Source organism: Barbus barbus, assembly GCF_936440315.1.
Source record: "Barbus barbus genome assembly, chromosome: 9".
Taxonomy (NCBI): Eukaryota; Metazoa; Chordata; class Actinopteri; order Cypriniformes; family Cyprinidae; genus Barbus; species Barbus barbus.
In genome coordinates this window covers 7,721,864-7,744,693 of record NC_136737.1, presented here as the reverse complement: position 1 = coordinate 7,744,693, position 22,830 = coordinate 7,721,864, and the positions used below count along the sequence as shown (strand labels likewise).

The 22,830-nt window shown below is 34.7% G+C and overlaps 2 protein-coding genes across 2 annotated transcripts in view; both read left to right on the top strand.

Annotated features, from left to right (window-relative positions):
* Positions 1-12,603, top strand: part of LOC306874609 (cell adhesion molecule CEACAM3-like) — a gene marked incomplete at its 5' end in the record, with an annotated part of 103,817 nt that extends 91,214 nt beyond the window's left edge. Inside the window, 5 exons of the mRNA XM_079424757.1 lie at positions 8,797-9,132; positions 9,592-9,933; positions 10,364-10,507; positions 10,600-10,628; positions 11,373-12,603. Coding sequence (XP_079280883.1) covers positions 8,797-9,132; positions 9,592-9,933; positions 10,364-10,507; positions 10,600-10,628; positions 11,373-11,432 — 911 coding nt within the window. The 3' untranslated portion in view covers positions 11,433-12,603. The remainder of the gene's footprint in view (positions 1-8,796; positions 9,133-9,591; positions 9,934-10,363; positions 10,508-10,599; positions 10,629-11,372) is intronic.
* Positions 1-22,830, top strand: part of LOC306875011 (uncharacterized protein) — a 991,916-nt gene that overhangs the window by 739,357 nt on the left and 229,729 nt on the right. The gene's annotated exons all lie outside the window — the stretch shown is intronic.

Genomic DNA, 22,830 nt, shown 5'->3' with positions numbered 1-22,830 from the left:
TAAAGATAAAAAAAAAAAAAGTGTTCTTTTTTACTGTAACTTTAATAAATTGCCATTAAATCACCGTTCAAGATATCCTAAATCGGTCCGCAATGAAGCATCTTCAGTATCTTGGAAGCATGTGAAAAAATGTTTGGTGTGAATTTTTGGTTTCTGCTTGAAGGAGTATGAATTTGTTTACAGCCCGTTAAAAAAAAAAAAAAACACATTAAAAAAAAATTGCCGATTTCCTGTTGGTCGTAGCTAATGACTGTAAATTAGAAAGTTGTCCGGATTAATAAGAACAATTTATGTACCGAGTTTGGTGTCTGTAGCTATCATTATATATATATATATAATCATTAATAATTATATACCATTTAATGTTGATCAATATTAAACCTTCTTATAACCTTAGTTTCCTGTTCACACTCACTGCATTTGGGGTATATATGACCCCAAAATTTAAAGAATGATTGTGAAAAAAATGTACATTTTTAATAATACATATAATATATATTTTTTTTTGTTTACTTCTCATCTGTACAGTAATGCTGTGTTTTTGGATATACAAAGTACTTTTGTACCTATTTACCACACAATTCCTCAACTATACCATTAGCTTGCATGTAAAATATTATTTTTTTATGAAAAAAATACTTAAACAATGATCTAAATTAAATATAAGTTGTTTCTGGATATTGATCTAGGTGTTAGCTGTACAATTCTGCCATCTGTTGGTCAAAGACAAACCTTTAGGAATTAAAATTTAAGAAAGAAATTGTATTGTCCATAGATACCCAGAAGAGGGCAATAGAGATCCATTCATTTTACTGGATGTAGCCAACTGCTCATATTATAACTTTTGTGATAGATTTTGTGAATTTATACATGTATAAACATTATTAAAGACATTAAAAATAAATATTCTTTCAAATAGTAGAATTTTGGTCGTTTTTGAAGCGATTTGAAATGTCTGTTTTTACAAAATACCACAGAAATTGCCACATAAGAAACACCTAAAGGACAAGACTTAGAATCAGATTGTAGTTGAATATTATTTATTTTAATGAACCAAATGTCTCAAATGGCTCAGAGTCATCGCCCTCAGTGTCTTCCAGGCATGATTCAGTTTCACTTGAATCAAGCAGGCAATCTAAAGTCTCCAGGAGAGTGTAACGCTTTGCCATACTGACACAGAATGAACTGTGTGACACCAAAGACCCTCTTTTATACCTTTGGTGTGGGAACTATTTCTTTGTTTTCAAAATAAAGTTGCAGCTCTTAGATCTCAGAGTAAACTTTCTCAAAGTTGAACAGGTCAGTTGCCTTTCATCTCTCCCTTGCTCTCTCTGTCTGTCTGTGTGTGTGTGTGTGTGTGTGTGTGTGTGTGTGTGTGTGTGTGTGTGTGTGTGTGTGCGCATGTGTGTGTGTGTGTGTGTGTGTGTGTGTGTGTGTGTGTGTGTGCGCGTGCGCATGTGTGTGTGCATTAGGTCTCACCCCTTTTATCTTTGTTCTGCATTTGTGGCTGATTTTATTTGGCTGTGGCAGTCATACCTGTCTGTGTGTGTGTGTGTGTGTGTGTGTGTGTGTTGAGTGAGCATGTCTTTTCTACATTGCATTTTTGCTCTAGTACCAGGCCTTCATTTCTGTGTGGAAATTTTCAGATTTATGCTGGAATTATTGATTTTATTTGTCAATTTCTAAAAAAAATGCTTTCAATTGGAGTCACACCTGTGTGTGTGTTTGTGTGCGTGAGCATGTGTGTGTGCAAGTGATCATGTTCGTTCCACATTACATTTGTGCTCTAGTACCAGGACTTCATTGTGGTATGGAAATTTTCAGGTTTATTCTGGATTTATAGATTTTTTTTGACAAATGAAAAATAAAAAACTTTTTTTTTTTGATTTTCCCATTCATTTCAATGTGGGGTCATATTGACCCCAAAGGTCATGAGTGTGACTTTGTTTTTTACATACCTTTAGAACAACCAAATCAAGCCCAGTTTTTTTGTGTGTGTATGGATAGATAATTTAGAAAAAGTCACAAGATTTTATTCCACTGAGATAAAGGGAACCATTATTTTTAACTAAAGAAAAGTCGCTTGGGGTCACATTGACCCCAGAGGATAACTTAAGGTTAATCCAAAATGTGTTTATATATTATTAAATTTTAAAGTTTATCTTTTGAACATGACTATTTTTCTAACATTAAAAAGATTAATAAATGCTTTAAAAAAATTGTTCTTTGTTAGTTCATACTATCATGGAAGAATTAACATGCTGTAAAAATATATTTTTCATTGTTAGTTCACGTTAATTAATGCATTTCCTAATGTTAAGAATTGAGACCTTATTATAAAGTGTTATCAAAATCTTTAATGATTTATAAGCATTTTTTAAAGATTTTAAAAAACAGACCCTCTCTCTCTTTCTCTCTCTCACCCACTGGCTCAATCCACACAGTCACTCACACAGTCACTCACACCCCACCCCCACCCCTCACTCAGAGGCAGGCTGGCAGGGAGCTCTAACTCAAAAGCAGCTCTGATAGTTTTTTAATTTTCTCCTCTGCATAGTGTATTGTAAATTCATGAAATTAATCACATATCCTCAGACTGTATTGTTCTGTGTATGTAATTTTTTATGAAGTGTTTGGAAGCTGCTCTTAAAAGATAAAAAAAAAAATATATATCTTTTTTACTGTAACTTTAATAAATTGCCATTAAATCATCGTTCAAGATATCCTAAATCCGTCCGCAATTTAGCATCTTCAGTATTTTGGCATCATGATAAAAAATGTTTGGTGTGATTTCCGTGTTTCTGCTTGGAGGAGTATTAATTTGTTTACAGCCCGTTTTTAAAAAAAACCCACATTAAAATAAATATAGCCGACTTCCTGTTGGTCGTAGCTAATGACTGTAAATTAGAAAGTTGTCCGGATTAATTAGAACAATTTATGTACCGAGTTTGGGGTCTGTAGCTAAAACTAACCCCCTCATTTTTGACAAAAGGTGGCGCTATAGAGTGCCTCTTCCACGCCCGTTTATGAGCTTTTTCCAGTGTCTAACTATCATTAATACTCATATGTGTGTTGAGTTTCATGACATTCTAAACATGTTATCTGCCTCAAAATCACCAGAAACGAATTTTCAACTTTGACACGTTGCCATGGCAACATAATTTTAGATATCAATATTCCCTTCACAGTTTTACATCGGCCGTGTTTTGACATTATTCTGGTGAAGTTTGAAGCAAATCGAGTAAAAATAAGATGCTGAATTCAAAGCATTTTGAAAACGACACACTTCCTGCAGCCAGTTGGTGGCGCTATAACTTTCAGTCATAATAGTCACATCTATCCGATCGGCATCATACAACGAACAAATCACTGAAGTTTGATCTACATCATACAATGTATGTGGACGTTATTAGGCATTTCCTGGGTCTCATTTTTCGCCATAACTTCATCGCCTCGCCACGGGCAAACCGTTCGACATATCAAAAATATCTTCGCAATTTAGCGTCCCCAATGTCTTGAGATCATGTTCACCGAGTTTGGTGGCAATCGTATGGAAATCCTCAGAGGAGTATATCAAATTCCAGAGCATGCGCTTTTTAAACAGCCCTGAATAGCCGACTTCCTGTTGGGCGGAGCCTAAGACATGCTGCGCGGAAGTTGTTCGGCTCAATGAGTTCTATATGTGTACCGAGTTTCATATGAATACGTGCAAGTATGTGTGAGCTATACATCGTGTTTTCTGACAATTTTCCAGGGGGCGCCGTAGAGCCCCTGTGCCACGCCCGGGTCCCAGCCTCAGCGGCGTCCTAATGGCCGCAGGTTCCAATGTGCGTGCCAATTTTCGAGAGTTTTCGGGCACGTTAAGGCCCCCAAAAGTGCCCGGATGATTGAAATAAAAAATAAAAAAAAATAAAATAAAAAAAAAAATATAGCTGCGAGCAGCGATGACGGGCCCAAGCCGTCAGCATACGCCACCCCGGTGGCATCGATAAAACGGTGCCCAGCGAGCACAAGCATCACAGTAACCCTCTGGCAGTTTGGTTTTAAGGGATACGGCAATTAAAGGGTTAATCCAAACCATCAACTCTGTGAAACACACACACACAGAACAACATATAAAACTTTAAATTCTATGAAAATATATTTTTCATTGGTAGTTGATGTTAGTTAATGCATTTACTAATGCTAACAAATGAGAAATTATTATAGTTACCAAAGGTTTTAATGATTTATAAGCATTTTTTAATGATTTATTTTTCCATTAACTAAAATGAATAATTTTTTCTAACACAAATGAATAAAGTAAAAAATATATTGTTAATATTTAATGTTATTTGTGAATTAACCAATGTTAAAAAACAACATTATTTAACTGTTGTTAATTTACATCATTAATAAATATATACCATTTAATGTTGAAATCAATGTTTTAATGTTTAAAATCAATTCCAAAATGTGTTAATATATTAAATTTTAAAGTTTTATCTTTTGAACATGACTATTTTTCTAATATTAAAAATATTATGTTCATTGTTAGCTCATTGTAAGTTCATACTATCAATGAAGAATTAACATGCTTTAAAAAATATATTTTTCATTGTTAGTTCATGTTAATTAATGCATTCCCTACTGTTAACAAATGAGACTCAATTATAAAGTGTTATCAAAACCTTTAATGCTTTAAGCATTTTTTAAGGATTTTATTGAGAAGTTTAAACAGACTCTCTCTCTCTCTCTCTCTCTCTCTCTCTCTCTCTCTCTCTCCCCCTCCACACTCACTGAACTCACACAGTCAGTCACTCACCCAGTCACCTACCGCACACATTAGAAGCACAGTGACAGGATATCTCTGATAAGTTTTAAAATTTTCTTCTCGCCATAGTGTACTGTAAATTCATGGAATTAATCACATATCCTCAGACTGTCTTGTTCTGTGTTTGGTGTGAATTTGTGGTTTCTGCTTGGAGGTGTATGAATTTGTTTACAGCCCGTTTTGAAAAAAAAAAACACATAAAAAAAAAAAAGCCGACTTCCTGTTGGTCGTAGCTAATGTCTGTAAATTAGAAAGTTGTCCGGCTTAATGTGAACAATTTATGTACCAAGTTTGGTGTCTGTAGCTATCATTATATATATATAATCATTAATAATTATATTCCATTTAATGTTGATCAATATTAATTCCAAAATGTGTTAATATATTATTAAATTTTAAAGTTTCTCTTTTGAACATGACTATTTTTCTAACATTAAAAATATTTTGTTCATTGTTAGTTCATTGTAAGTTCATACTATCAATGAAGAATTAACATGCTGTAAAAAATTATATTTTTCATTGTTAGTTCATGTTAATTAATGCATTCCCTACTGTTAACAATTGAGACTTAATTATAAAGTGTTATGAAAACCTTTAATGCTTTATAAGCATTTTTTAAAGATTTAAAAAAAACAGACCCTCTCTCTCTTTCTCTCTCTCACCCAGCTCCTCAATCCACACAGTCACTCACACAGTCACTCACACCCCACCCCCACCCCCTCACTCAGCTGCAGGCTGACAGGGAACTCTCACTCATAGAAGCATTGTAACAACTGTCTGATAGTTTTTAAATTTTCTCCTCTGCATAGTGTATTGTAAATTCATGAAATTAATCACATATCCTCAGACTGTATTGTTCTGTGTATGTAATTTTTTATGAAGTGTTTGGAAGCTGCTCTTAAAAGATAAAAAAAAAAAAAAAATCTCTTTTTTACTGTAACTTTAATAAATTGCCATTAAATCATCGTTCAAGATATCCTAAATCCGTCCGCAATTTAGCATCTTCAGTATTTTGGCATCATGAGAAAAAATGTTTGGTGTGATTTACGTGTTTCTGCTTTGAGGAGTATGAATTTGTTTACAGCCCGTTTTAAAAAAAAACCCACATTAAAATAAATATAGCCGACGTCCTGTTGGTCGTAGCTAATGACTGTAAATTAGAAAGTTGTCCGGATTAATAAGAACAATTTATGTACCGAGTTTGGTGTCTGTAGCTAAAACTAACCCCCCCATTTTTGACAAAAGGTGGCGCTATAGAGTGCCTCTTCCACGCCCGTTTATGAGGTTTTTCCAGTGTCTAACTATCATTAAAATGGATATGTGTGTTGAGTTTCATGACATTCTAAACATGTTATCTGCCTCAAAATCACCAGAAACGAATTTTCAACTTTGACACGTTGCCATGGCAACATAATTTTAGATATCAATATTCCCTTCACAGTTTTACATCGGCCGTGTTTTGACATTATTCTGGTGAAGTTTGAAGCAAATCGAGTAAAAATAAGATGCTGAATTCAAATAATTTTGAAAACGACACACTTCCTGCAGCCAGTTGGTGGCGCTATAACTTTCAGTCATAATAGTCACATCTATCCGATCGGCATCATACAACGAACAAACCACTGGAGTTTGATCAACATCATACAATGTATGTGGACGTTATTAGGCATTTCCTGGGTCTCATTTTTCGCCATAACTTCATCGCCTCGCCACGGGCAAACCGTTCGACATATCAAAAATATCTTCGCAATTTAGCGTCCCCAATGTCTTGAGATCATGTTCACCGAGTTTGGTGGCAATCGTATGGAAATCCTCAGAGGAGTATATCAAATTCCAGAGCATGCGCTTTTTAAACAGCCCTGAATAGCCGACTTCCTGTTGGGCGGAGCCTATGACATGCTGCGCGGAAGTTGTTCGGCTCAATGAGTTCTATATGTGTACCGAGTTTCATATGAATACGTGCAAGTATGTGTGAGCTATACATCAAGCTTTCTGACAATTTTCCAGGGGGCGCCGTAGAGCCCCTGTGCCACGCCCGGGTCCCAGCCTCAGCGGCGTCCTAATGGCCGCAGGTTCCAACGTGCGTGCCAATTTTCGAGAGTTTTCGGGCACGTTAAGGCCCCCAAAAGTGCCCGGATGATTGAAAAAAAAAAAAAAAAAAAAAAAAAAAAATAATAATCCTTAGAAGAACAATAGGGCCCTGCGCCTTACTGGCTTGGGCCCTAATAATCCTTAGAAGAACAATAGGGCCCTGCGCCTTACTGGCTTGGGCCCTAAATAATAATCCTTAGAAGAACAATAGGGCCCTGCGCCTTACTGGCTTGGGCCCTAATAATAATACAGTGTCCACAAATCGATTTCAGTAATAGCAAAAAGCAGTGCTGGGTAAAGTTATAACTTTTAAAAGTTTACAACAGTGTTCCTCAAATCAAATGCATTGCTAATCCTGACCGAGAGTCTTTATGTAGGTGAATAAATACATAGATCCACATTTGCTGTCCATTTGCCCTTATGGACTTGTGGTAGAAAAAGCTGTGTATACACTTAAGGTTGCAAAGGGGTGGAAAAAAAATCCTGGAAAGTTTCCAAAATTTCTGGAATGTTTCACTGCATGTGATCCAAGCAAGCAGAACAATCCAATCAATTATGGTGAAAAATATTGAACAGGGTGTCACTGTAAATGCTCAAGTAAAGTGATTTAAAAACCTCACCTAAAAATAAAATGGCATCATACCATGTGTACATGTTGATATTTAACATCAGTATCAGGTGATCGAATTAACCTTAAATGTACTGTGAGCACTTTGGATAAAATATTCTGCATAAAAATTGTAAATGTAATTCAAACAAGCAGGACTACAAGTAATAATGTTTTGTAGAACAATGTGTCATTTTATGTTGTAAAATAGCACAATTTAATGAAGTACAAAGTAAAAAAAAAAAAATTTAAAGATGATGATAAAAAGAACTCGCCTTTTTTCGAATACTGAAAGATCAATTAGAGAGCAGAGGCTCCATATGATTTTGAATCAGTCTTGCAGTACTTACTACTGCAGTCATACACCGATCGTTCAGTGCAGACATCTGTTCTTTGTACCTCTTAATACATTTTGTCAGTTTCTAATTTTTAACTTTCGTTTTGTTGGCAGTCTATTTAAACCAATTTTTTACCTCAATTTCTTATTTGATCTTGCTTTGGTTTATTGTCCAGTTTTTATTATATACATTTTTAATTTTCCAGTCCTGGTGTTGTTACTTTATTTTAGTTATCTATCTCTGCATTGTGCTTAGCGACGCCATTTGGCTGTTTTAAAATCACTGGAAACAATGGCATAACAGGCTTATTGCTTTAATTTAATTTAGTTCAGTAAATTGCCTAAAGAGCTGCGTGTGTGTTTTGGTCTAAATTAAAGGGATATTTCACCCAAAAATGAAAATTCTGTCATTAATTACTCTCCCTTATGGTTTACCTTTGTTCATCTTCAGAACACAAATTAATATTTTTGATAAGATCCAAGAAATTTCTGTCCCTGCATAGACAGCAACGCAACAACCACATTTAAGGCCCAGAAAGTTAGTAAGGACATCATTAAAACAGTCCATGTTACATCAGTGGTTCAACCATAATATTATAACGCTATGAGTAATGATTTTATTAACCAATTTCTTCTGTTCCATGTCAGTCTTCAACGCGCGTTCACGACAGTACCAAGATGGATGTGTGTGAATTCCTCTGCTTGTAAACAAGGCTGTGTCAGCAGCACCACATGCATGTATTGTGTGCTCTCGTGAACATGTGGTGGAGACTGACACTGAATTCCTTTTATCTATTCCTTTTACTAAACTCAAAATGTATGGAAACACATATTGGGTGGGGGGGGATCTCACATCTGCTTTCAAGGTGAAGCATGTGTTATTTTTCACAGCATGTTCCTGTTGTGTCATTTTGTTTGGCTTCTAATAACTGTTCATTTCTTCTACAGGTTTTTTCAGTATGAATACAGAAGGAGAGTCAGCATTTGTGATGGAGGGAGATTCAGTCACTCTGCACACTGGTGTTAAAACAAATCAACAAGAAAACATTAGATGGTATTTTAATGATGCTCGTATAGCTCAAATCACTGGAGATCTCAGTTTTATCTGTACAGATGTTCAGTGTAATGAAGGTACTGAGAGATTCAGAGACAGACTGAAGCTTGATCATCAGACTGGATCTCTGATCATCAGAGACATCAGAACCACAGACTCTGGAGATTATCGTCTACGTATCATCAGCAGCAACAGCATCAGTGAAACGTTCTTCATTGTTCCTGTATATGGTAAGTCATTAGGTGTAAAATCAAGTCATGTACATTAAAATTTAGTGATTTTTTGCTGTGATATTGTGGCTTTCTCTTTATCTGTATATTAGTTCATAATAGGTAAATTTGTCAAAAACACATTTACTGTTGAAGTGGAATTTGTAGATTTAAATATGAATATTTCATTGTGATTTTAAAACATCACTTTTCCTTTGGTTATTTATCAATTTTATATTGTAGTCTTGTTCTAATGATGAAAGTTCTGTTATTGTCTGTTTAAATGAATTTGTTACTCTTCATTTTTTTATTTAATCAGGAATCCAAAGTGCAGTGCATTTTTTTTTTTCCAAAATGTTTATGAGCTAAATTGTGGATAAATGTTGTTTTTTAGACAAAGTAAAGAGGATTCCACAGTTCTCTCATGTTATGTGTTTACCCCTCAAAAGGTTCTCCAGCAGCTGTTGGTTTGTGTTTCAGATGCTCCTGCTGTTGCTGAACGAGATAAAATGAAGAGAAAGTCAGTGAAGGAGGGAGAATCTGTCACTTTAGATCCTGGTGAAATAAAAAACCTGAATTATTTGATAACATGGTATTTTAATGGCATTCGCATAGCTGAAATCACTGGAGATCCCAATAAAACCTGTACAGAGGATCGGTGTGTAGATCCTGATGGAAGATTCAGAGACAGACTGGAGGTTGATCAGTCTGGATCTCTGACCATCAGAAACACCACAATCACAGACTCTGGTCTTTATAAACTACAGATCAACAGCAGCAGCAGAATCAGTATCATAAAGATATTCAGTGTTATTGTCACTGGTGAGTATCATTAGTCATTCCATGCACATTCCTTTGCAGTTTTAGAAAACAGTTTGAAGTATGTAAATCAACCCAGTAAATGATTTAATTGCGGACTGTTAGAAGTAGTGCTTTGGTTCAGTATTAAAATATAACTGAGATCATCTGTCATCTTCATATGCTTATCACATTGAGATTTATTACATTATAAATTTTACAATTTTCAAGTCTATTTTTAGTAATGACAGAAATGCATAACATTAGTCTGTTGTCCTGTAAATGCTGCTGTCTCTTGTTGCTGTTTTGCCTGCTCTTCCTCAAAAATCCACCAGATTTATGAAATAAATCAGTATCATACTGGTGACCTAGACAAGTGTAAATATCAGTCAAAGGTATTGCTGAAGTTGATTATTAGTCAATCTCTAGAAAAAAAATGATTGTCTGTCTTTAGCTGTTCCAGATTCAAGAGTGTCTTCAGTTGCTAAAGGAGGAATATATGCTGTTGTTGTTGTTGTTGTTCTGCTGTTTACGGCTGCAGCAGTTGCTGCTGTGATTTACAATCGCCGCAGGAAATCTACACAAGCAGGACGAAATGGCAAGCATTGCATACAGCTATATTGACAAGATTAGTTTTGTTCCAATTAACCCACGTATTGTGTTTAATTTAATTTGTTGTTTTTGAAACAGGCATCATTAGGCTGCACAGTTACAATGAGGTGAGATACTGTCTTTCTATCTGCAAAACAACAAAAAGTGAATGTACATATTGATTTCTGTGAGATCTGCAAATCTCACAATTATAAGTCTGTCTGACATTTATGTGTATGTAGTTTTATTCAGAAATTATTACATAAAAACACTTAAAAGAATATGGTGGAATTATCTTTTAAATGTATATCATATGTTATTGTATTAGTAAACAAAAATATTATGAAGTTTTTGGATCTCTAGATTAATTTATGTTGTGATCAGCCATGATTAGAAGCTTTAGGGAATCAGACTATTGCATTAATTTTCAATGAATTTGATATTTTGTAAATATTATGAAATGCACTTGTTTCTATTTCATAAACTGTTTGTTTTATCAGCAAGTCATGGCTAAACATAAAAGGCTTCACCATATGCATGTATGATGAAGCACAACAAAAAAGGAGCACCAAGACATTTACTAAAATATGTATTAATAAAATACTTAAATATTTGTTGTTGGACTTCAAGAACATAAACTTGTAATGAGATACATTTAGAGAAAAAATAAAAACTGTAACATGGTATTGTGTTCAGAAGATTGAATGATCATTCTAACTCTAACCAGATGATAATTTAGCTTTTGTTTCTGTTATCTATTTATTATCTATAATTTGTGATTTTACCTGCTACTTTTACTGTTTTTGTTTTTTGTGTGTGTGACTGAATCGTCAATTCTGATCATGCGTATTACCTTCTGTGTTTTCTTGCAGGAGAATGGTGTAAAACACACAACTCCCTTATCAGAATGGGAATTAACTGATGACGGCTGATAATGGGACATCACAGTAGCATTATTATTATTTGTTGGGTAACTTAGATGGGAAATGATGGAGAGGAGTGGAAAAAGATATTGTTAAATTCTCATCACTCACAGAGAAGTGGTTCTACTCCGTACCAATTCTGATGTTTGCTGATTTGTACTAAATTATGTATATTTGAAATGTGTAAACATATATTATTCCTTATATTTAGTTTCAACATTTGTATAGCAAATTGCAAAGTAATATACTTAATATACTGTAATTGTTTTTACTGCCAAGTTTGTACATTCACTTGCTTTGTTCAGTTCCTGTTGCCTTAAAGTAAAGCTCCACTATTTTATTACTTTGCATTATCTGTCCATTATAGATATTTCAGTTTAAAATTAAGTTGTGTTGGATAAAAGTGTTTGTTAAATGATTGTACATCATTTACATATAGATGTTTGTTTTGTCAGTCAGTCTCCTTCAGTTATGTTCACGAAATATGTTTGTCTGTGTTGCATTTGTTAAGAGTGGTATTTTTATTTTTTCTACTATCGCATTCCAAGACAGGAAAAAGAACAGCAAACAATTATGAAGTTTGACCCCAGTTTTAAACATCATCTGTTTGACTGAACAATGGAAGAAGGCTTTTAATTGTGCAGACATCTGTTTCGTTCTCAGGTTTATCCCGTTTGATGTGGATTATGAGATCTGTTCCCAGAGTCACTTATTCAGATATATATATTCTATTGTATTATCCAAGGAAAACGATCTGTAAAGTTCATCCTATGTATAACAACTATTTTGAAATATACTGTTATAACTGAGTTTGTAATTGAAATCTGTTTGTCATTTCAATGAGTCTGTTAAGGAAAAAACTGATTTATATTATTAATTTCTCTACTTTTTGGAATGTGATTTCAATTCGTGGGTTGAACTTTCACCATTAACATTTTAGGATTCAACCTTTGACCCGAACATCAACTTAATCCTTAGCAATATGAACACCATATCTAATCAGTTGTCATTTTAAAAGCTTTTTTGTGTATTTATATTGGATGAGGGTGAAGGCTAATTTGGAAAGGGGAATTCTTGGTTGTGGCACTAGATGGTGCTCTAGTAAAGTAGGCTATACATGCTTGTCTTGTACACTTTTAAGGGGTTAGTTCACCCAAAAATGAAACTTCTGTCATTAATTACTCACATTGTTCCAAATCTGTAAGACCTTTGTTCATCTTCAGAACACAATTCCGAATATTATGATATTTTTGATGAAATCCGAGAGCTGTCTGACCCTGCATGGACAGCAACACAACTGACACGTTCAAGGCCCAGAAAGGTAGTAAGGACTTAATTAAAATAGTCTTGTGTGTCATCAGTGGTTCAACCGTAATGTTACAAAACTACGAGAATACTTTTTATGCGCCAAGAAAACAAAAATAACTTTATTCTACAATTTCTTCTCTTCTGTGTGAGCCCTGACAGCACATGTAGTCCATTTTAAAACAGGATGATTTGCAAAAGCAGACAAAATGAAATATATATTCATTCTAAATGCATTGTTCATTTGTTTTTCTGTACTAAATGTATATGATGTTATATAACGAGGTATTACATCTGCACTGATACAGTGAGTTGGAGAAACGTTTATTATATCATGTCAAGGACCTCTCACACCCTGTGCACACTTGACATTATTTCACACCAGAGGCCAACAGATACCTCAAAAAAAAGAAAAAAAAAGATCAAACTTATTGGGGACATCCTATAAAATATGTACACCTCCTATGAAACTATTCCACTGCAGCGTTATAGATATGTGTGATATTACACCTCTACAGACCTCATTTCTAATAAGTAGAAAAAAGAATATTGCTCTTATATGAAACCATATAACTGTTGTCATAAATTTGTCATTATAGTGTTAATATATGGGTCTTAGTATCTGCTGGAAGGAGTTTAGATCATAGAGTGATCATTATGACTTTGGTCTAATGCTTCAAGCCTACAAAGACAATGCAGTGACTATGGCAACCTACAGGACACCAGAAAAATAGGAAACTAAAATGCAGCTAAATATAACTGCTGGATTTGAAGTGAAAGTGATGTGACACGTGGCCAAGTATGGTTACCCATACTCGGAATTTGTGCTCTGCATTTAACCCATCCAAGTGCACACACAGTAGTGAATACACACACACACGCAATAAACACACAGTGGGAAGCCATTTATGCTGCAGCGCCCCAGGGAGCAGTTGGGGGTTCAGTGCCTTGCTCAAGGGCCGATCCTGAGACTCGAACTCGCAACCTTTGGGTTACGAGTCCAACTCTCTAACCATTAGGCCATGACTGCACTGGCCACGACTGCTCCTATCTATAGTGAGGCTGCCTTATCTAAAGCATGTCAAATGGTTTCATATGAGCTGGAATGGAAAAAAAACTTTCAACCACGCGCCATTGACACCTCAAACACTGATTCTCACACAAACATCTAGCAGATACAAGCTCATGCAGAACTTGTTTGTCCAACAGATAAAACCACATATCTGTACAGATGTGAATCAATGAGACCACAGCAGGGTCTCCACTGCTTTTGGTGAGCATCCTGCATCTACGTTTTGCAGTTTTTTTAAATGATACTTACATACATGGTGTCTTTAACAACAATTTATGATTTAGATCTGTTAAAGGTCTTTGTACTGCAAAACAAATACTTTGGAGGGGACCATTTCAAGAATCCATCTTTAATTAGAATGCTTCAGACCCCTCAGAATGATCCTGCTGTGACTTGGTCATGCTAATCCCAAAACTCTGAAGCAGAGGTGATTGCTGGAGGTTTCAGAGTTCTTGCACTTAGAGAAGGATTTATGTCTGATCATCTTCTGATGGCAATAGGTGCATACTCAACATGATCTTCCTTTGTAACATTCTGTGAAAACACACACAAAATAAGAGATGAGTGAGAAGTATAATACTGACAAAAGTGACCCTTAGAGCAGACAGAGATACCAAAAAAGCTGTTGTGTTATAAAGCAGGTTTGACTGATTTTACAAATGCATTCGCTTTTGGACTCTCGTGCAAACCCAAAGAAACGTGCATCATTGTGACTTTCATTTCCTGAAGGTTTCAGTTTCCTGTGAGACATTTTAACACAGACTTTCTTATAAAATAAACACTGTTCACCTCTCAAAACAAACATGTTCAGTCCACTTAAATTTGTAAAATGCAGCAAAATCTTTTTGTATTGGGACTACATGAAGCATGATGTTTACAACCAACTGGACAGTGCATTTGTAAATAATGATCATTTAAGTTAAGTTTCTGTTGCATTGTTGAGTTTTTATGGTCACCATTGTGCTGAAGAGTTGCACTTGTTCTTTTTGGTGTGTGTTTCTTCACTCATTGAGAAATAACTGCACTAAAGCCAGAGATAATAATAATGCGTCCTTGTTCATTCCCATAATAAATTATATTTCATATGTGATATTGCTACTGAGTGAAGAGTTTGTAACATGAAAGTTGAAGTGTAGTGTTGATCAAGTTTAGCATTGAATGATGGTCTTATGACTTATAAAAAATAACAGTAAATGAAAAAAATTGTATATGGTGTTGTGTGTGAAAAAAAGAAAACAGTCACACACATCTAATACTGACTCACTGCTGAATTTACACAGAGATGCATTACATAAATTAGGAACAAATTCTCTTACCGATTTCTGTGCTTTTCTTCTGTGGAATGTGGGATCAGCGTAAGTGATCTCGTCGTCGTACGTCTGAACTGTTTTAGTAATAGCAACACCAATTAAAACAACAAAACTCAATCTTAGCTGGATTAATTTCTTCATAACTCACAGTATGTGTCGTTAATATTAGGGCTGTCAAAGTTAAATAATTAATGTATTCAATTAAATATTGCAACTTCTTAAAAAAGCATTAACAACTTTAATTTTAACTGTTCCACACACAAAAAGTCCCTAACACAGTATGTGCTTATCTTTAAATTTATACAGACATTCCTTATTACAGATTATTTATAAATCAAATGCAGATATGATGTTTAAAGCATTTGTGTTCTTTGCAATTGTCATAAAAACTAAAGTTGTGAAAGTTGTTTTATTATTGAAATCATGTAGATTTGCAATACTATTTGTATTTTCATTGTTTTGATGCAGTCTGAGAAGTGAAGAATCAGTTTTTTTGTATGACTGAGATAAAGAGTAAAGAGCTGTGTTCAGTGTCACATAGATATAGACATTTATGAGTTGTTTCTACAGAAATTGCAAAAAGCACATTAGTTTGTATGTGATTATGAGAATAATTGTCATTTAAATGATGATTATGGTAATTATCAAAATTAAATATTTATTAGTATTTGTTAAAATACTTCTTAAAAGCAGTAGGTAACACTTGCCTTCTTGATCACTTTTTCTGTGTCTTCTGCAGATGCAGATGATCCCGATTGCAGCTACAATCAACAGAGATCCAGCAGCAGCAGCAGAGATCAACACTATCTTAGACACAGAGTCTGTAACAATAATCATCAATATAAGTGAATGTGTCAGTATAATCTACAACAAAAGACAGAGATCAACTCAGGGAATAAACTGCTGACATACCTGCACATGTGTGACAGAGTTGAGTGATGTCCAGATGTTGAGTCTGGTTGCTGATGGGATTGTTGAGCACACAGCTGTAGGTGTTTTTATCCTGATATTCCACCTCCAGAGGTAGAGAGAGACTGATGCTGAGATCAGACACACTGATGCTGGACAATAAACTGTTTCCTTTGTACCAGGAGAGAGTCACATCACTCACATTCACCACTGAACACAGCAATGAACAATATGATGAAGATGAAGAACAGTCTCTGGTAATGTTAGGAACAGGCAGACGAGCTGCAAAACATGAGAATATACAGAAATCTGAATAAAGCAACACAACAGTCTTATTTTCAGTTCTGGGTGCAGAGTGAGCGTTTAGTGTATCATTTGATTATGTAAATCTAAAAGAAGAATATGAGAAGGTCAGGACAAACATCGTTTCTACTCACCGTAGACAGAAACACGAAAAGTTTTTGATGAAAAGTTCACTCCTTCTATCTCTAGTTGATAAACTCCAGCATGTTCAGTTGTCGTGTTTGTGATGGTCAGAGATCCAGTTTGATTGTTCAGTTTCAGTCTGTCTCTGAATCTCCCATCAGGACCATCATATGTGGAGAAGATTTTAGCTACAAGTTTTGGTCCAAAATACCAGAGTATGTCATCATCTTCACGTATTTCAGTAACATCAGAGTTTAGAGTGACAGAATCTCCCTCCATCACTGACACTGACTCCCCAAACACACCTGGAGAATATGAAGAGGTTTTTTGTTTGTTTGTTTGTTTGTTTGTTTTCCTCATAGATTAAGACTCATGTTGTCGTATAAAGCCAGAAATCAGCTGCTATTGAAATGTGAACTGAAACAACATCACAACAGCAGCAGAGAGACTAAATGAAATGTGATGTGAAGCAATCAGTTGGTCTTTAATTTGTTTGAATATTATCTGGAGCTATCTCAATGTGTAAAATTGCATAATTTACTGAAAACAAATACATGATAACTTCAGGGTGAAAAGAAGACAAGGATTAAATATAAAAAAAGTCTAATATTTAAAAGCAGCTCAGTGGTTTTCTGAACCTCCGCACAGAGCATAACTATTAACATTCATTGTGGAAATTTCCACAATGAGGTCATAAACGTAATAAAAAAGTGGAAATTTCCACTTGTTTTGTTATTTTTATGCCCTGCTGAAAGTTTTTATGTAAAATAATTAATCCAAAGTTAGTAAGATGTCACAATAATTACTCATCTGATGCAGATAGCAGCAAAAGAAAATGATCTGTTTTGAACAACAGCAGCTTTGTTACTCTGAAATGGAAAGCAATTATCAGCACTGGAAATGTTTTTATAACTTACCGGTCGGACTCCACCAGCAAAAACAGAGCAAAACAAACATGTGAGACATTTCAGTTGTTCAGTGTCTGATCAAACAAAACTATTCACTAAAAACACTCAACCTATAAGTAAGTCACCAATTGTAAGTCGCTTTGGATAAAAGCGTCTGCCAAATGACTAAATGTAAATGTAAATGTAAGTGAATCCACCCACGAATGAGTTTGACCCTCCTAGTTCAGATGCTGCTGTATTTGCATATGATTTTATGTTATAGTTCTTCTGATCCTTATTAACACTGCTTTTAATCTTAAAAGTTTTTAATAGATACAATTTGTTTCATTTTTATCAGTTACACATACATACTTTTTTAAAGATAGTTTTCAGACTGTTAAATGTCTAAAAGTAGAAGAATCATGTTGAGTACTAGATGAACTACATTTCATAGAAATATTGAGCCTGACCTTTGTGATTTCAAAAAGCGTGGTATATATTTATTACATTTCCAATTGCTGTGTGTGGAACTAATGATAAAACCATCGATCATCTCACAGTACCAGGTTCAGCTTCTGAGTCAAACTGAAACTCAAACTGTGGTTGGCTTTCAGAGATGTGGTCTGATCTGTTGATGGACAAACATCTTGTAGATGAGAGTGTTTATTCGCTGCATGTGTGTTTAGTTTGTAGGTGAAGAGTTACTTTTTTTTCCTGTCCTGCTGTTATGAGCTTTTTAAGACCCTTTAATCTAAAAATTACATGATGAGTAACATTAGCAACAAATTAATCGTAAGAATGTCTTAGGATTTAGAATTTGTTTATTTGATTTAGAAGTTGTTTTTTGATTTCAAAGGTTGTGTTTGGTTGGCTTAATAAAGGTAAAACGCTTCCCTTTGTTTGCACACAGTCTTCAATTATATAAGTCAAAAATATTTGCCCCCACCCACATTTTATTGTAAAATAATTGAAAACTAGCTGTATAATGAGGTGTTGTTAGGTAACTCTCATTTGTTGTAAGTACAGGAGGGTGTGAAATTTCCACCCACTAAGGAAAAAAAAAAACACACAGTGGCCTTCAACCCTTTCATTCCACTGACTTTTTACTGTTTTATGTTACAGCTAGAAGACATCATCTAATGGTTTCAGTAGGTTTCCAGTGCAGTGACTTATACGTCAGGTTTGGTCAAACCCAAACTGTAAATATGAAAATAATAATAATAAAATTAACAAAATGAATTAGTAATATTAGGGTCATAAAGTGGAAAAACAAATGAATCTTCCAGCTTTTAAAATGGCTAATATTCCTGAGGCGGGTGTAAGTAAGGGTCTGAAAGTATTGTATGCTGTAATTGTGTGAATGTACATGTACAGTATCAGGAAGTTGCTTGTATGATGTTCATTAGGCTGTTCAAGATCATCCATGAGAAATGCAGTCATCTTACATATAACTGAGATCATCACATGCACTCACACAATTTTCACATTGACTTTTATTTCACTTTATGAATTTGATGACTTTCAAGTCTCATGTTAGTAACAAAAAAAGACAAAAAAAAAAAAAGACAAAATAGTTCTCTAGTGTTTCCTGTCTTGCGTTGGTTATACCTGCTGTTTAAACTCCACCAGATGGCGCCATTTATCAGATAAATCTATGCCATTAAAGTAATGACCAAAGTAAAAAAATGTGAATGTTAGTCAAATAAAAGTAAAGCCGATTATCATTTGATCTTTAGTATTAATAACCATCTGTTTTTATCTTCAGGGCCTATAGCAGGAATATGTGTGCTGCCCTGCATTATGTGTAGCATACAGCTGATATTACAAGATGGAAATATCTGTATAAATGAGTTTAGTATTGTTCAAACAGGCATCAGTTAAGGCGTCTTTTTTGTATATTAGCCTGTTGGTTCTTTAGCGTTTCCAGCAGCATGTGCAGTATTTACAGCTAATTCTGTAAAAGTAGCTCTATTAAAGATGTGACTTTATTCTTTGGACACTAGAGAGCGATGTTGTGCTACAAGTGCTAAAATATCCAGCAGAGCATATTGTGTGTGATGATACTGTAGACCAGGGTTCCTCAAATCTTTCCCTGGAGGTCCAATCTGCTGCAGAGTTTAGCTCCAACCCTGATCAAACTCACCTACCTGTGATTTTCTAATGATCTGGAATACTCTGATTAGCAGCTCGGGTGTGTTTGATTAGGGTTAGAGCTAAACTCTGCAAGAGTGGGCCAGATTTGAGGATGCCTGCTGTAGACCAATGTTATGCACTTAAGTTTTCTAAGAAGGATAAAACAAGAGCAGTAATTTGCAGAAAAGGGGGCACATTGGATGGAATATAAGTTTCCATAGACCCTTTTAGAGCCGACGTCACAGTTACGTCACAGCGCTAGCTGGAGGTTTTGTATGTTCTTGATTTCAGCAATTTAAAAAAAAGCGAGAACTGGAGGCGGCCAATTCAAACCAGCGCAGATTCGGCTACAGGAGCTTAAAATATCATCTTGTTGTGATGTCAGGTGTCAGATTCGATGTAGCAGAGGCTTCAATTTGAAATTTTAACGCATAAATGCTGCCTCTGCCAGACAAAAAAAAACATCGACAGCTGTGGTTAAATGCGATAAAACGAGCGGACTGTGAAAAATGCTTGCGTTTACAGCGCACTCTTCTTATCAGAAAAGTTTCAATAAAGTTTTTTGAATAAAAAATTGTCTTTTGTTATGTGCGCATCTAAAGATTTCTTATGCATCTCTCTACTATTTTGTGTATGAAATAATGTCTGTGTGCATGTGTGTAAAACAACAAACTTACGATTTATATGCTTAATGATTTCGGAACTGTAGTCCGGGGTGAAGTGCAACAGTTGGGGAGCGCGTGACCTCTGGTGGTGAGTGAACAGAAGTTATTAGTGGATATTAGTGCTGTCAAACGATTAATCACGATTAATGCCATCCAAAATAAACGTTTTTGTTTACATAATATATTTGTGCATACTGAGTATATAAATACAAACACATGCATGTTTATATTTATGAAAAATATGTTATGTTTATATGTTATATATAATATGAAATATAAGAATATAAATATAGAAATACGTCAATATTTTCAAAATAAATACTGTATGTGTGTGTATTTATATATACATAATAAATATACAAAGTACACCTATATTATGTAAACAAAAACTTATTTTGGATGCGATTAATCGCGGTTAATATTAATATCAGTGTTATTTACATTGAGTTGGTCAAATGGATTAGCATTATGCATGAGGTTCAGTTACAACCTTTTTATTTCTGTGAGAGCAACTATACATAGTTGCAATGCTTGCTCTTGTTGTTTAGTCTTATGATTGTGGAGTTTCATGGAATGTTTGTATTAAAGAGATAATGTGGTAGTTTCAAGGCTTTATGGAATGGGATATTGATGTGAAGCAATGGTATAACAATATTTGTGAGCATTGAAACATTAAAGTATATTTTGCAAACTCTGCTCATTTTTTTTATCATCGCTTTGCCTCCTGCTTCTGCTCTTTTCTGGCTTTCAGCTTTTTTTCCCATTCAACTCAGTCAAATTCTTGGCTGATAGAACACTGTTAATACAGTGTTGGGTACCAGACATGACTTGCTGTTAATGGGTTTTGGATACCAGACAAAACGGATATCATCTGGTAGGATCCGAGGTTGGTTATGAATGAGTATGAATGAGTCAGCTTAGCTCAAGAGTCACTTAAAACTCACATTCACATAACACTTGTGTGTCATCTATTTAGAGGCTCTTTGAGGTCTGTTTATCCTCTTAAGACCCTGCGGCCTTATACGAGGACGTTATTTTTAGTGAATTTCTCTGAGACTATACATGCCACAGTTTTAATGTATAGAGCACATTCAGGGCTTTTCAGAGATACCAAATGATTGGATGTTTCACCATTACCACTCCCTCTCCTTGGTCTTCAAAAATGTCTGAAATTAATTTAGTGACACTCTTATGGAAATATGATAATTGTTACGGTGCACACACAAGGATGAACACGAGACGAGGATGAAACTCAAAATAACAGTCTTTAATGAAGACATCAAGGCAGGGCTGACACAGACAGGAACACCGGGGAGTAACAAGTAGACCAGACGAAATCGAACTGAACAGAAAGGACTATAAATACACAGGATAATCATAGATAACGAGACAAACACAGCTGGACAAGAATTAACTAATAATCACACTAGATGAGGACAGGAAACAAACCAAATATGGAAACAAGAGGCGGGAACACAAGACACACACACGACAGAGGACTGACAATAATATTTTGTAATTATCATTTAAATCTGTCTAATTTTTTAATTGTGTGTCATAAATCAACATCTCAGGAAAATGTTATGGCGTTTCAAATCAAAAAATTACCTTCTGTTACGAAACAGGATGTTGATTTCATACATGTCCTCATATGAGGACACCGGGACTAAAAGCATGTTTATTACGCATTTTGGAAGATGACATAAAATGAATAGGAAAAGAAATTATATTTCAATATTCTATGAAATATTATTATGAAAATCTGGTCAATTATTACTCCCATTATTACACTTCTTTTTTTTTCATGACATGTTGCCCCAAAAACACATTAATATGGAAATTAGATTTAGTTTATAGATACATTGTATATAATGAGAAAACCCATTTATGGTTATTTTACACACATTTTGCAGAAATAAAAAAGTTATATCTTATAATTCTGTTATAATATAATATTATACAAAGTTTGTTAAAAAATTTACACATATTACACAAAAAACAATTTTACAATTTACACATAAAAAAATCAAATCAATTGTTTTTGTCCATGCATTCATGTCTTTTTAGTTTTTGCTCAAATGAGGACATTGGGACTCAATTTCATTCATTACTTATGAATGTAATATCTTTTTTTTTTTTTTTTACATTATTCTAAATGCACTAAATAATTTAAAGACGTGAAAAAAAAAAAAAAATCCTAAAACCTTTTTCTCGGGTCTTAAGAGGTTAAATCACACCCTGGTCAAAGGGATGCTATTCTTATAGAAGTAAGTCTTATTTTGGACACTACATGGCACTACATGTACTCTGAGTAGTGAAATGCTGAATTAACATGGTCAGTCAGCTCCTGCCGTTAGATCTTGTAATTACACCAAATGCAACTGGCTAAACCTGTTGAAAATTGACCAACATTTGAGCTCATTCCTCTCAGAACAGAGCACAGTCTTTAATAACTATTTTATTTTTTAAGTGTAGTTAGCATGTTTTGCCCTTGGCCAGCACACTGTTATGCTTTTGACAAAGGCCAGCAGTGATGAAGTTGTTTTGTGTAGGGCAGAAGTCAAACAATGATTTTCATATAAGCAGGAATGAAAAAAAAACCTTTAACCACACACTATTTACACCTCAGACACACTCACAAACTGACATCAACCACAAAAATCCAGTAACAGACTAATGCAGAAGATGTTTGTCCACCCA